The 13,243-nt window shown below is 49.0% G+C and overlaps 1 protein-coding gene and 1 pseudogene across 1 annotated transcript in view; both read left to right on the top strand.

Moving 5' to 3' along the window:
- Nucleotides 1–764: 764 nt before the first annotated feature.
- On the top strand, nt 765–3,406 carry LOC123455091 (annotated as a pseudogene).
- Nucleotides 3,407–10,075: 6,669 nt separating this feature from the next.
- Net1 (neuroepithelial cell transforming 1) overlaps nt 10,076–13,243 on the top strand; it is a 42,547-nt gene continuing 39,379 nt past the window's right edge. The window contains exon 1 of the mRNA XM_045135015.1: nt 10,076–10,221. Within this exon, the coding sequence (XP_044990950.1) occupies nt 10,076–10,221 (146 nt within the window). The remainder of the gene's footprint in view (nt 10,222–13,243) is intronic.

Genomic DNA, 13,243 nt, shown 5'->3' with positions numbered 1-13,243 from the left:
AGCTGACTCCATTTCCAGTGAGCCTCTGACTCTCCTAGCTCTGGAACCACCCAAGACACCAGCTGACCAATCAGGGATGCCAGAAGCACTGGATACAGGACCGACTTTTTCCATCTGAGGTCATGGACATCATCATAAACATCAGCACTTCTCCCAGTGATCACTGGTCTAGAGCAACCTCTGCACACATCAGACTCTGCTCCATCAGTGGGTGCAGACATCCAACCACTGGGAAGCGAACTCCAACTACCACAGTGTGCTCAGAACCCATTCCATCGTGGGCTATGCCTCCTGTGTTTATCCAATCCCTCCAGGCCTCTATCTGGTACTGAGACAAGCTTCCCTCTCCAGGAAAAAAAATTCCTTTATTTTTTGTAGCTCCTTCATATTTTTCATTGTTGATTTGTTAATTTAGTCACTGTGCTAAGTAAAATTTTATTGCTCATTTTAATTGCATGGCTGAAGGGCAGGAAGTGCCTCCTTCTATGGTATAACTTCCAGCACTGTAGGCCTGTACTCTGCAGCCCCAAGACAAGCCCTTGGTTCATGAACAGGGGACACGCAAAGGCAATAATGAAAGCATTACAGGAAATGAGTGAATACAAGAATGTATTTGGTGGAACTGGGCCCGCGCCGGGCGCCCAGCGGGGCGGGCTTCGGGCAGCGCCGGCGAGCCCGCGGCCAGCCGGCGTCGGAGTGGGACCCTGCGCCGCTCCGCGAGGCAGAGAGGTTCAGATTTTCCTGCTCCCGCACTGTCTCCCAGACAGACTTCTGGGGCTTTGCTACCCTAGCTGGATGTTGAAGCCACCTACACCACCCTTGGATGTTGACAATCCCAGTTTCTCCACCCACTAAGAGGTGTTCCTAGGTGCTGACTTAGGACAAAAGAACCAGGAAGCAAGTGGGGCCTCTCTGAGCACAGAGAGCAGAAAACTAGTTCATGATGGCTCTGACAGCCTGTCCAGAGCCACCCAGCTGGTTCGAGCCGAACCCCGACTGTGACTGTGAGAGTGAGCTGCTTGGCCCCTGCAGACCTGGCCTCAGAGGATCCCTGGCTTGAAGACCCGTCGGTCCCCCCACCCTCTTGGAAAGTGCCCTCCTGGCTTAGTCATGGCGAAGCTGGAGACGCTACCTGTGCGTGCCGACCCAGGAAGGGATCCCCTCCTGGCCTTTGCCCCACGGCCTTCTGAGCTTGGGCCTCCAGACCCCCGCCTGGCCATGGGCAGTGGGGTGGCCCATGCTCAGGAGTTCCCTATGAAGAGCGTGGGCACCCGCACAGGGGGTGGGAGCAGCCAGGGAAGTTTTCCTCGTTCCTGAGGCAGTGGTAGTGGGGCCAGCAGGGAGAGGCCTGGCCGCTACCCCTCAGAGGACAAGGTTCTTGCCAACTCCCTCTACCTCGATGGTGACCTGCGGAGCAGCGACCACACAGATGTCTGTGGCAACTTGGTGGTTAGCAGTGGTGGCAGCAGCAGCAGTGGGGGCAGTGACAAGGCTCCACCACAATATCGGGAGCCCAGCCACCCACCCAAGCTCCTGGCCACCTCTGGCAAGCTCGATCAGTGCTCAGAACCACTAGTTCGGCCATCAGCCTTCAAGCCTGTTGTACCTAAGAACTTCCATTCCATGCAGAACTTGTGTCCTCCACAGACCAATGAGACCCCTGAGGGGCGACAGGGCCCTGCTGGCCTCAAGGGTGCACTGGACAAATCTCGGACCATGACACCAGCGGGTGGGAGTGGGGGTGGCCTCTCAGACTCAGGCCCGAACTCACTCACAAGCCTGCCCACCCATAGCTCCAGTTACAGCCAGCACCTGGCACCCCTTAGTGCTTGCACTAGCCATATCAACCGCGTTGGCACCGCCAGCTACGGCAGTGGCAGCAGCGGTGGGGGACCTCCGACAGTGGGCGTGCTTCCAGTGAGAGCGGGCCATCATCATCCATGGGGCGGTCTGGCCACCTGGGATCTGGGGAGGGAGGAAGTGGGGGTCTGCCATTTGCAGCCTGCTCACCACCTTCACCTAGTACACTGATCCAGGAGCTGGGGGAGCGGCTGGGGGAGAAGGAGCAGGAGGTGGCGGCTTTGCGGAGAAGCCTGGAGCAGAGAGAGGCGGCGGTGGCCCAGGTGCTGGAGGAGCGGCAGAGGGCCTGGGAGCGCAAGCTAGCTGAGCTTCAGCAGGGCTGCAGCGGGAAGCTGCAGCAGGTGGCCCGCCGTGCCCAGCGTGCCCAGCAGGGACTACAGCTGCAGGTGCTGCGGCTGCAGCAAGACAAGAAGCAACTGCAGGAGGAGGCAGCCCGGCTGATGCAGCAGCGGGAAGAATTAGAGGACAAGGTGGCCGCCTGCCAGAAGGAGCAGGCCGACTTCCTGCCCCGCATGGAGGAAACCAAGTGGGAGGTGTGCCAGAAGGCCGGTGAGATTTCCCTCCTGAAGCAGCAGCTGAAGGACTCACAGGCCGACGTGTTGCAGAAGCTGAGTGAGATCGTGGGGCTGCGCTCACAGCTGCGGGAAGGGCGGGCCTCGCTCCGGGAGAAGGAGGAGCAGCTGCTCAGCTTGAGGGACTCCTTCGGCAGCAAGCAGGCCAGCCTGGAGCTGAGTGAGGGCGAGCTGCCCACTGCTTGCCTCAAGCCTGTGCTGACCCCTGTGGACTTGGCTGAGCCCCAGGAGCTAGCCACCTGTGAGAGTGATGAGGCCAAGATGCGCCGTCAGGCCAGGGTGTCAGCTGCCGCCTCCCTGGTTTCTGTGGATGCGGATGTGGATGCTGGGGGAGAGACTGGGACACGAGCCCTGCGTCGGGAGGTGGGGCGGCTGCAGGCTGAGCTGCCCGCTGAGCGGCGGGCAAGGGAGTGCCATGGTGCCAGCTTTGCAGAGGAGCGTCGTGTGCGGCTAGAGGAGAAGGAGAAGGTCATTGAGTACCAGAAGCAGCTGCAGCTGAGTTATGTAGAGATGTACCAGCGCAACCAGCAGCTGGAGCGGCGACTGCGGGAGCGTGGGGTGGCTGGGGGTGCCAGCACACCTACCCCCAGCATGGTGAGGAGAAGAAGGCCTGGACCCCCTCCCGCCTTGAGCGCATTGAATCCACAGAAATCTGACCTTCCACCTGGGTACACACCCTTCTGACAAATGCCCTGTCTGAAGGTCCAAGTCCTCAGTATCCCTTTCTGTCCATTTCCCCTCTCCATGTGCCACATGTCCCCAGACCAAAGAGGTTCTCAAAGCAGCTGTGACCAGGCTCGCCCCACACCTCATGTCCTACCAGCTCCAGCACTGCCCTTATGGATAGACGCCGGTCCTTCCTGCCAAGGAGAAAGCATGGGGGAAGGTAGAATGCATGATGCGTTGGGGAGATGAGGGCCTAGGCAGTAGGGAACATCCCCTTTCTGGGAAGCCTCTTGTTGGAGATGGAGGCAGCAGACTTGTATCACCAGGAGGTGCCCCAGCCCCGCTTCTTCGGGGCTTTAGGTTGCTGTTGTCGACTCCCTGTGTCTGTTGCTGCGGTCAGCTCTCCTAGGTCACACAGCCTGGTGGGGTCTGTATGGATCTAGGGATCCTGTCAGACCCTGGGTTCCTTGTCTCTCTCCTTCATTTGGTGTCCTTCCTCCCCAGGCAGATTGGCAGGACAAGTGGGTGCAGATAGCTTGTCTGTAAGGTTGAGGGGGTTACCTGCCCAACCCCTTCCCAGCCAGATGTCTTGGGCTCAGGCCTCAGAGCCTGGTTTTGTTCTGAGCAAGTGTCCCTCTGTGTGGTTGAGGAAGGAGAGAGCTGAGGCTGGAAGCTCAGCACCAAGGGGACATCTGCCTTCCTATTGTTGGGACGGGTCACCTAGAAGCTTCTCAGCTGCACTCTCACCCTTATAGCCAGAATTCTACAGGGCAACAGCCCCCACTGCTTGGCTGACCCCAAAACCAAGGTCATTGTTCAGCTCTTAACTCCAGCTATTAAGTGCTATTGTCTCTCAGGCACTCATTTTGTCCAGTTTCTGAGGTCAGATGAGTGTCTTCCCATGCTTTCCCTCAGTCTTCTCCCCAGCTTCATGCTCACACCATCTTCTCAAGCTGCCTTTTTCTCAGAGTTTCATCTTTTCTTTTATTAAAAGTTCTGCTTGATCTCTGCCCACTTCCCAGCTCCACTGGCCCAAGTCTGAGCCTGAGGCCCTTGTTTTTCCAGGCCAGGGAGAGTTGGCTGTGATCTCCTTGAAGAACAAGGCTGCTCTGTGATGACCACTGACCCTTTGGTTGCTTGCCACACTTGGCTCAGTGTTTGCCCAGGGAGACTTGGTGTGACCATCAGTATTGGTTGGGACAGTTAATACTCTTCCTTCACTGGGGTCACTATCAGAGTCTATCTCCCTAAGGAAAGGAAACTTTAATTTTCCTTCTCAGAAAGTAAATTTCAATTCACCAGCAATAACAATCAGAGGAGGTTTGGCCCTCAGTCATTGTGTTTCTCTTTTGCTCTCTTCCACACCCGAGATTGAATTTTGGGCAGAATGGAGAGAGCTTGCAACTACTGTGAGCAAGTCCCTATATACCTACCAGCCTCCTCCCTTGACTGGTGACTGTTTAATGAGCTGTGCATCCCCTACAAAACTGGGAGTGCCCTTTCATGGCCTCCAGCCCTCTGCACAGCCCCTCTTGGGTAGTCCTCACCAGGTTTCTGAGCTGGGTGAGAGGCCACCCTGGTAACCACTGCCCATCCACTAACCCCTCACTGCATCTGCCCCAGAACCTGGGCCTGGGCCACAGGGACTGGGAGAAGGCATTAGTAGAAAGAGAAAATATATGAACAGACTCAGCTTTGAGATGTCCAATCACAAAATAAATTATATATAAATATATATGTATATATATATATATATATATATATATATATATATATATCTACCATATGTGATGGAAAGACTTCATTTTCTTTTCTCAAAGAAATAAAATGAAGAAGGCTTCTTGGAAAAAAAAAAAAAGAATGTATTTGGTGCCATAAAGAAATGCAGATGCCCACACTCCGCCCCAACCCAGCTGAAACCACAGAGGAACTGGGGATATGAGCAAGAGTGCTGCATTCTCAGTGAACCTGATATCAGCACATGGGTTAAGGAGACAGACACTGAGGACACTCAATACCTACCAAACCAGAGATCCGGGGGCTCCTAAAGCCCATCACTGAAGTAGACTTAAGATGCTCCCAGCACAGATCAGGGACTTTTGCAGAAGAGGGGGTGGAAAGAGTGTTAGAGCCACAAGTTGGGACATTATGCACAGAGACATTGTGTCTCCCCCATAACTGACGGCTGCCCCCACAATGCATGATCCACAATCCCCATAGGGATGACCTGCATCCCCATCATGGAGGGCCCCTTTGGCAAAGGCCAGGGATGAGGGAAAGGATGGTACCGATTTGCAGTGTTTACATATTAAGTATGTCCATGGCTAAAAAAACTAATTTTTTTTTTTAAAAAAAGAAACAGAGATGCCAACAGCATGACCCATTGTCCTTTGCTGGGGCAGTACCTGTAATGGTCACTGTCATGGGGTTTGGAGTCAAGATGACCGGGAGTCACCGACAGAGCTTTCATATTTAATCTAGGATTCCTGGTTTGTCAGACTGGACTGTAGCCCACACCTAGGGCAGCATGAAGTCAACTCAAACAAAATGGTGCAAACCGTGACCCGACAGCTGTGTGCAACATCCTCACTACATCACTCTACCTGTGCATATATGAGATGTGGATCTTGAAGAGAGCAGGAAAGGTGCTGGCAGGGAGTTTATTCTATTGGGATGTTCAAACTGACACTGACTGTTTTTTAACTTTCCTTTTTTTTTTTTTTTTTTTCTTTTTGGTTTTTCGAGATAGGATCTCACTCTAGCCCAAGCTGACCTGCATTTCACTATGTATTTCACTCAGGGTGGCCTCAAACTCACAACATTCCTCCTACCCCTGCCTCCCAAGTGCTGGGATTAAGATGCGTGCCACTATACCTACCTCCCCATCTCCCCCCCTTTTTTTGAGGCAAGGTCTCTTTCACAAAACGTGCTAATGCTGAGGAGGACAGAGACAGGAGGATCACTGGGCACAACTGTAAGCCAATCTAGCTGAAACATAGGGGGCTCCATATACAGTGAAATACTTTGTCTCGGGGAACTAATATAGAAGATAGAGCCGGACACCCAGCGTCCTCTCACCACCCCATGAATGCACGGGGGCATGAGTAGCTACTAATCATGTGCCCCCCCACACACACCAAATTAATAACAGTAAGCACGTCTAAGTGAATGAAAATTGCAAAGGTTTCCTGGAGAGGAACAGCATTGTTTGATCACTGGAAAGTACATCCCACAAAACACCATCAACCTCCTGGAATATCTACCACAAGTTCCCAAAGGATTGACCACATCTAGTGACACTATCAAAACCAATTTCAAGGGGCTGGGAGATGGCTCAGCCATTAAAGTACTTGTCTGTCAAGCCTAATGGCCTGGGTTTGAATGCCCAGTATCCATGTACAGCTAAATAAATGCACTAAGTGGCACATGCATCTGGTATTAGTGGGAAGCAAGAGGCCCTGGTATGTCCATTTTCTCTCTCTCCTCTTCCATTCCTTCCTCCCTCTTTGCAAATAAATATATAAAATATTTTAAAAACAAAATCAGCTGAGGACAAATTATAACTTCCAATGTTCTAGCCATTTTCTTGGGCAAGTGTGATTTCATCCAAACATCTGCATCCTAAGTGCTTGCATGACATTTCTGTGTTTTTTTTTTTAATTTTTTATTTATTTATTTGAGAGCGATAGACACAGAGAGAAAGACAGATAGAGGGAGAGAGACAGAATGGGCGCGCCAGGGCTTCCAGCCTCTGCAAACGAACTCCAGATGCGTGCGCCCCCTTGTGCATCTGGCTAACGTGGGACCTGGGGAACCGAGCCTCGAAGCGGGGTCCTTAGGCTTCACAGGCAAGCGCTCAACCGCTAAGCCATCTCTCCAGCCCCATTTCTGTGTTTTTATAACTACAACTGCTAACAGCCATAATTTAGTTTTTTTGGAGGACTACTGTGAAGCAGAATAGAAGAGATGTAATCATTTTGTTGTTTTGTTTGGGTTGCCTCAGAGCACGCCTTCAGGTAGACTGTCCTTCAGAGTAAGTTGCTTTGTGCAGCAGCCCAGGAGGGAACTGCAGGCCTTCCAGGGACTGGGCCGTGGCTCCTGCCTCACCTACCTGCTTGCCACAAGTAGATATCTTCAATTCATTGCAGTGGAACCAGACAGCTTGAAAGCAGAGTTGACAATAATGGAGAAGTAATTGTTAGTGAAGCCATTTTACTCACTAATATCTTAATTTTTTAAGTTTTATGTTTTTGTACTGGGGATTGAATTCTGGGCTTTATGCATAGTAAGCAAGCACTGTACCACTGAGATAAATCCCCAGTACTCTCATTTTTAAAACTAAAACATTTTTTTAGTTTATAAATAAAATACAAGCTCAGTATCTTGCGCATGTGCATGTGTGTGTGTGTGATGTGGTGGTGTGTGCTGCAGGTGGGTGCTATGTGTATGTGCCTGTGTGCCCACGTGGCACACTTGACACACTCCCCTGTGTGGAGCACATGCTGGCAATGGCAGGAGGAGAACATCAGGTCTCCCCTTCCATCCTCTTACTTGGTTTGGGGACTCTTACTTCTGATTTGGGGATCTTCTGGTGGTTCTTTGGCCTCTGCTCCCCACAGGACTGGGGTTACACACTGTTACAGTCAGGTCCGCATTGCTGGTAGAAATCACCTAACCAAGAGCAGCTGGTGGAAAAAAGAGGTTTATTTTGGCTTACAGGCTTGAGGGGAAGCTCCACAATGGCAGGGAAAAATGATGACATGAGCAGAGGGTAGACATCACCACCTGGCCAACATCAGGTAGACAATAGCAACCGGAGAGTGTGCCAAACACTGGCAAGGGGACATTGGTTATAGCACACATAAGCCTGCCCCCAATAATACACTGCCTCCAGGAGGTGTCCATTCCCAAATCTCCACCAGCTGGGAACCTAGCATTCAGAACATGTAAGTTTATGGGGACACCTGAACCGAACTCCCACCAGGCACATGTGGCTATGCCTCCTTTCATGTTGGTCTGACCCAGCGCCAGCCATCTCTTGGGCCTTCTCACGTCCTCATGCTTGCACAGGAAGGGCTCAACTGTTGAGCCATCTCTCTAGTATCTCAGTTAAAAAAATTAATACTAGGAAATAAAAATTAAATTTTTAAATTACCAAAATCTGACCACTTAGATTGTTGTCTATTTGTTGGCATTTTGAAACAGGGTATCATGCAGCCCAGGCTGGCCACAAACTCACTATCTAGCCACAATAACCTTGAACTTGTCACCCTCCTGTTTCAACCTTCCAAGTGCTGGAATTACTGATATGCACCACCTCAGCCAGTCTTACTCAATGCTAAGGCTTCATGCATGGTGTACAAACACTCTGCCAACTAGACGTATTCCAAATCCACTTACAAATATTTTGTTTTGTCTTGCTCTAGACCTGGAGTTCACTATGTAGTCAGGCTGGCCTCAAACTCACAGTGATCCTCCTGCCTCTGCCTCCTGAATGCTAAGATTAAAGGAGTGTACCACCACATCCAGCTCTAAAATCTTTTGTAATTCATAACTGAAAATGTCTCTGTATCCCATATTCCTACTTAAAATTACAATATGCTATTCTTGTACACATTCTAACTTTTATTTTATTTTATTATTTTTTTCATTTTTGTTTTTTTTGAGGTAGGGTCTCACTCTAGCCCAGACTGACCTGGAATTCACTATAGAGTCTCAGGGTGGCCTCGAACTCACGGCAATCCTCCTACCTCTCCCTCCCAAGTGCTGGGATTAAAGGCATGTGCCACCATGCCCGGCTCACATTCTAACTTTTTAAGTTTGAAGATACCCAGTTGATGAGTTGTAATTAGTTGTTTCTCAATCATCTTACATTCCTTTTAATGTTTCTATTATGAACATCATTAAAAGCATATATACAGAGTGTTATTTATTAAGATAAATCCATGGAAATGGAATCATAGTGAAAAAGATGAGGTTATATTTAAAGCCTTTAGCACATATATTACAATAATTAAAATAAAAAATGTTCACTTAATAATCTTCTTAACTTGAGAACTTCCTTTATTTCATGCAGTCTTCTTGTCAGCAGAGGAAAATAGATTTTTTAAAAGTATTTTTATTTATTTATTTGAGACAGAAACACACACACAGAGAGGATGGCGTACCAGGGCCTCCAGCCAGTGCAAACGAACTCCAGATGCATGCCCCACCTTGTGCATCTGGCTTACATGGGTCCTGGGGAATCAAACCTGGGTCCTTTGGCTTTGCCAGCAAACACCTTTACTGCTAAGCCATTCCTCCAGCCCCGGAAAATAGATTTTACTAAGGAGATAGACTCTTATTTATTTGAAAACAGAAGAAACTAAAGTTATAACTAAAGACATTGTTGAGGACACAATTCTTTGGGTATTAGTAATTGGTAACTGGAAATACATTTATCTCACATTAATAAACTTAGTGTATATATACATACACACACATACATACCTAATCATACATACGTACATACATACAATCAATAATCCAGCCCTGGGTTAAAGAGTTATTACTTTCAGCCTCTCTGATGCAAGATCTAGTGCCTGAAAATGCTTCCAGCCCATTTGCTGGGCCTGCAGAGGGAGTCCTCATGAACACTGAAAGAAGTACTAGTCCTTGGGAACGTCAGGGATGGAGTTAGAACCCATGCCAGGCTCTGCTAACTCCCTCTCTCCTTTTCCTCTCAGACCTGCCCAGGAGGCCTGGGACAGGCAGGGGGCGGGACTCACGTATCCGAGCAACCCCGGCCTGCTCTCTGATTGGCTGCCCGCGGTGCAGCCGCCATTTTCAAATCCCCGGATGATGGCTCCGGCGGCCGCAGAGGGTCTGTGCTAGGGGCGTTCGGCCTGGCGGGGGCTGGCGGGCGCGGCGCCGGCGCGGCGGGCCTCCCTCCTCCTCCTCCCTCCGGCACCGGCCGCCGCCGCACCCTGCTCCGCGACATGGAGCCGGCGTCTGCGGCCCAGAGGCCGCCACGGCCGCGGAGGCGCAGCCGCCGGAGCTCTGCGCGGAGCGGGGACGGCGCGGCGGGGCTGGCGGCGGACACCCCGGGGCCGGCGGCGGACACCCCGGGGCCGGCGGAGGGCCGGTGAGTGCGGGCGAGGGAGGGAGAGAGCGCGAGCCGGCCGAGCGAGGGGACGGGCCGGGCCGCGGGAGGGGCGGGCTTGCTGACCCTCCTCTGGGGCCTGGACTTGGGACCCCCGCAGATGCTGGCGTCACAGCTGGCAAGCTTTTAAACCTAAAAGCGAGGCGCTCCCCCAAAGTACTGAGACATGTGGGACACTTAAAAGAGATATATGTGTGTCTGCTGTGTAACAAGGCTTAGGAAAAGTGTCAAGGAAAAGGAGAAAGATAATAGAGGTGGCATGGCCTAAATAGTAAACAGAAGGAAAAGTGACCTCCCCATAAAGTCACAGATGCTTCCATATCTAACAAATGTAAAATTGTCAAGATTAAAAAAGTGTGTTTTTTTGGCCGGGCGTGGTGGCGCACGTCTTTAACCCCAGCCCTTGGGAGGCAGAGGCAGGAGAATCGCTCTGAGTTCAAGGGCACCCTGATACTACGTAGTGATTTCCAGGTCAGCCTGGGCCAGAGTGAGACCCTCCCACCAAAAAAAGGGGGGGGGGTTGGGTTTTTTTTGGTTGTTTGTTTGTTTGTTTTTGGTTTTTAAAAGGTGGGGTCTCATTCTAGTTTAGGCTGGCCTGGAATTCACTATGCAGTTTTGGGGTGGTCTCCAACTCCCAGCGATCCTTACCTCTGCCTCCCAAGGGCTAGGGTTAAAGGTGCGCACCACCACTCCTGGCTAAAAGTGTGTTTTTTAAATGAAATTCTTTTCTGAGAACCAAATCATGTCAGTAAACTGCCTAGTGCAAGGCTCAGGCTCCCAATGTAGAAATTAAAGAGGGGTGTCGGTGGCTTTCTGGTTATTAACGCATTTCATATTCTGTGTTGTGTATTCATATCTGTGTGTCTGGAAACGGTGTACACTACGCTTCAGAAAGGTTTGTCTGCAAGAGGATCCATGGGAATCACATTATTACTGAGTAGAAAGTAGGACTACCACTTGTCTGGACTGCTCAGTGATTCTATTGAAATATGAACAATTTTTGAAGTTCGGAAGACAGAGGTCTCCTTTGTAATGTTGGAGTTGGTTCCAGTTACAAGCTGTGTGACCTTGGCCACATTCCTTAGCATCTCCAAGCCTGCCTCCTGGTCTGTACATTTGGCACTGCAGTAGTGCTCCCTTCACAAAGCAGAGGGGTGAGATTTAAACTTCATGAAAGTAAAGTGCTTAGCATGTCCCTGTAGACAGGAAAGCATCAACAAATGTTGGATTAAAAAAAAAAATTTATTTACTTATTTATTAGAGAGAAAGGGAGAGAATGGGTGTGCCACTGCAAACGAACTCCAGACACATGTGCCACCTTGTGCATCTGGCTTATGTGGACCTGGAGAATCGAACCTCAGCCCTTAGGCTTCACAAGCATGTACCTTAACTGCTAAGCCATCTCTCCAGCCCATTATGTTAGTTTTCATTGAAAAAATCTATAAGATCGTCTTTTCAGACTCCTTATGGCCTATTTGACATGACTTTAAACTTTATATAAATTATAATATAAAACTTTATATGTATGCACACACACATATTATATAGAGAGAGAGATACAGTCCTTTATATAGCTTACATTTCAGTCATGCCTCAAAATGGCATTTTTTTAGAAATAAGAAAACACTTTGCTTTCATTAGCAAGGCATTTATAAACCTCTTAAGTTACTCTCCAGAGTGCTAGACTTTTTCACTTGGTGCTAACTTTTACTAGTTTGAAGTTTAAGATAATCTTCACCTGAACTCTTGTCCCTCTCTCTTTACATTGCTGGGATTGAACCCAGGGTCTTAAGCATGTTTCTCAAGTGTTCTGCTGTTGGACTTTATCCCCAGCATAGTTCTTACCTTTCTGATTGTCTTTAAGAAGAAGTATAAGTGCAGAGAGAAGGAAAGTCATCACCTTTAAAATGAGAAATAGGAGAACCAGGAAAGACTGGTTAAGGGAAAAGAAAAAGATTTCAAAAAGATCAAGTGGAAGCAGTGTTAAATTCATTCTGCATTCATTAATACTGTTAAGCACTGGCCCTTGTAAGGGAAACTGCTGTCGTCATGGGAATTCTAGTGAGCAAAAACAGACCTTGTTCTTAGGAAGCTTAAATTCTACTGGAGGGAAGAAAGATGATAAAATAAGATGTATCAGGTGGTCACACAATGAAGTGAACTCAAGCATGGTAAGGAGGACACAGATCATTGCTGTTAAGATCTCAAGGAAAGTGTCTGACGATAGCAAAGTTAGAGTAATGGAAGGAGGGACGCGTGTGACAATGTGAAGGAATCTATTCTAAGCGTAAAGAAGCAGCAAGTGCAAAGGCTTTGAAATAGAATATGATTAGGTATGTCCAAGGAACTTCAAGAAAACACGCATAGGGTGGAGCAAAGCAAGGTGGGTAATGGTGGGAAACAAGGCCACAGATTGGTGGACTGGAGTGGTAGTGCCTGGTGATGCCTTTGTTGTTAAGACTTCACACTTGGTTTAGTGAGTTGGGAAGTTGGAGGAAGTGATGTGAGCCATATTTTGAAAGGCTTACTCTTGTGTAGGAAGCAAACTGGCAAAGAACAATTAGGTTATTGTAGTTAGAGATAACGTGAATGTGGGAGAAGTGGTGAAGAGCATTTGAGGTATACTTTGAAGGCAGAACTGGCAAGATACAGCTGCATTCTATTTCTAGTTAAATAGGAATGAAGGGAGATGCCAGGTTTGGGGCCTGAGCCTTTGAGGAATGGGATTTTTGTGAAAGGAAACAGTAAGGAGGAAATTGGTTTTGAGATGCAAGATGCCAGTTAAAGAGAATTTGCAACAAACCTTATTGAAACATCCAATCAAATGAGTGCATGTGCTTATTTCAGTGAAATTTCACAAAGTAACCCAAGCCTGTGTAACCAAATATAAATTTGAGAATTATCAGCAAATAGACTTGAAGCCATGGCATTAGAATGCCCATCTAAACATTATGGTAAAGTACTGTTTGAGTGTACACTCCAAGGTACTTTCAGCATTTAAAGA

The sequence above is a fragment of the Jaculus jaculus genome, chromosome 15 (genome assembly GCF_020740685.1).
Source record: "Jaculus jaculus isolate mJacJac1 chromosome 15, mJacJac1.mat.Y.cur, whole genome shotgun sequence".
Lineage (NCBI taxonomy): Eukaryota > Metazoa > Chordata > Mammalia > Rodentia > Dipodidae > Jaculus > Jaculus jaculus.
The sequence above is the reverse complement of the archived record's forward strand: the minus strand, read 5'-3'. Positions and strand labels throughout refer to the sequence as shown.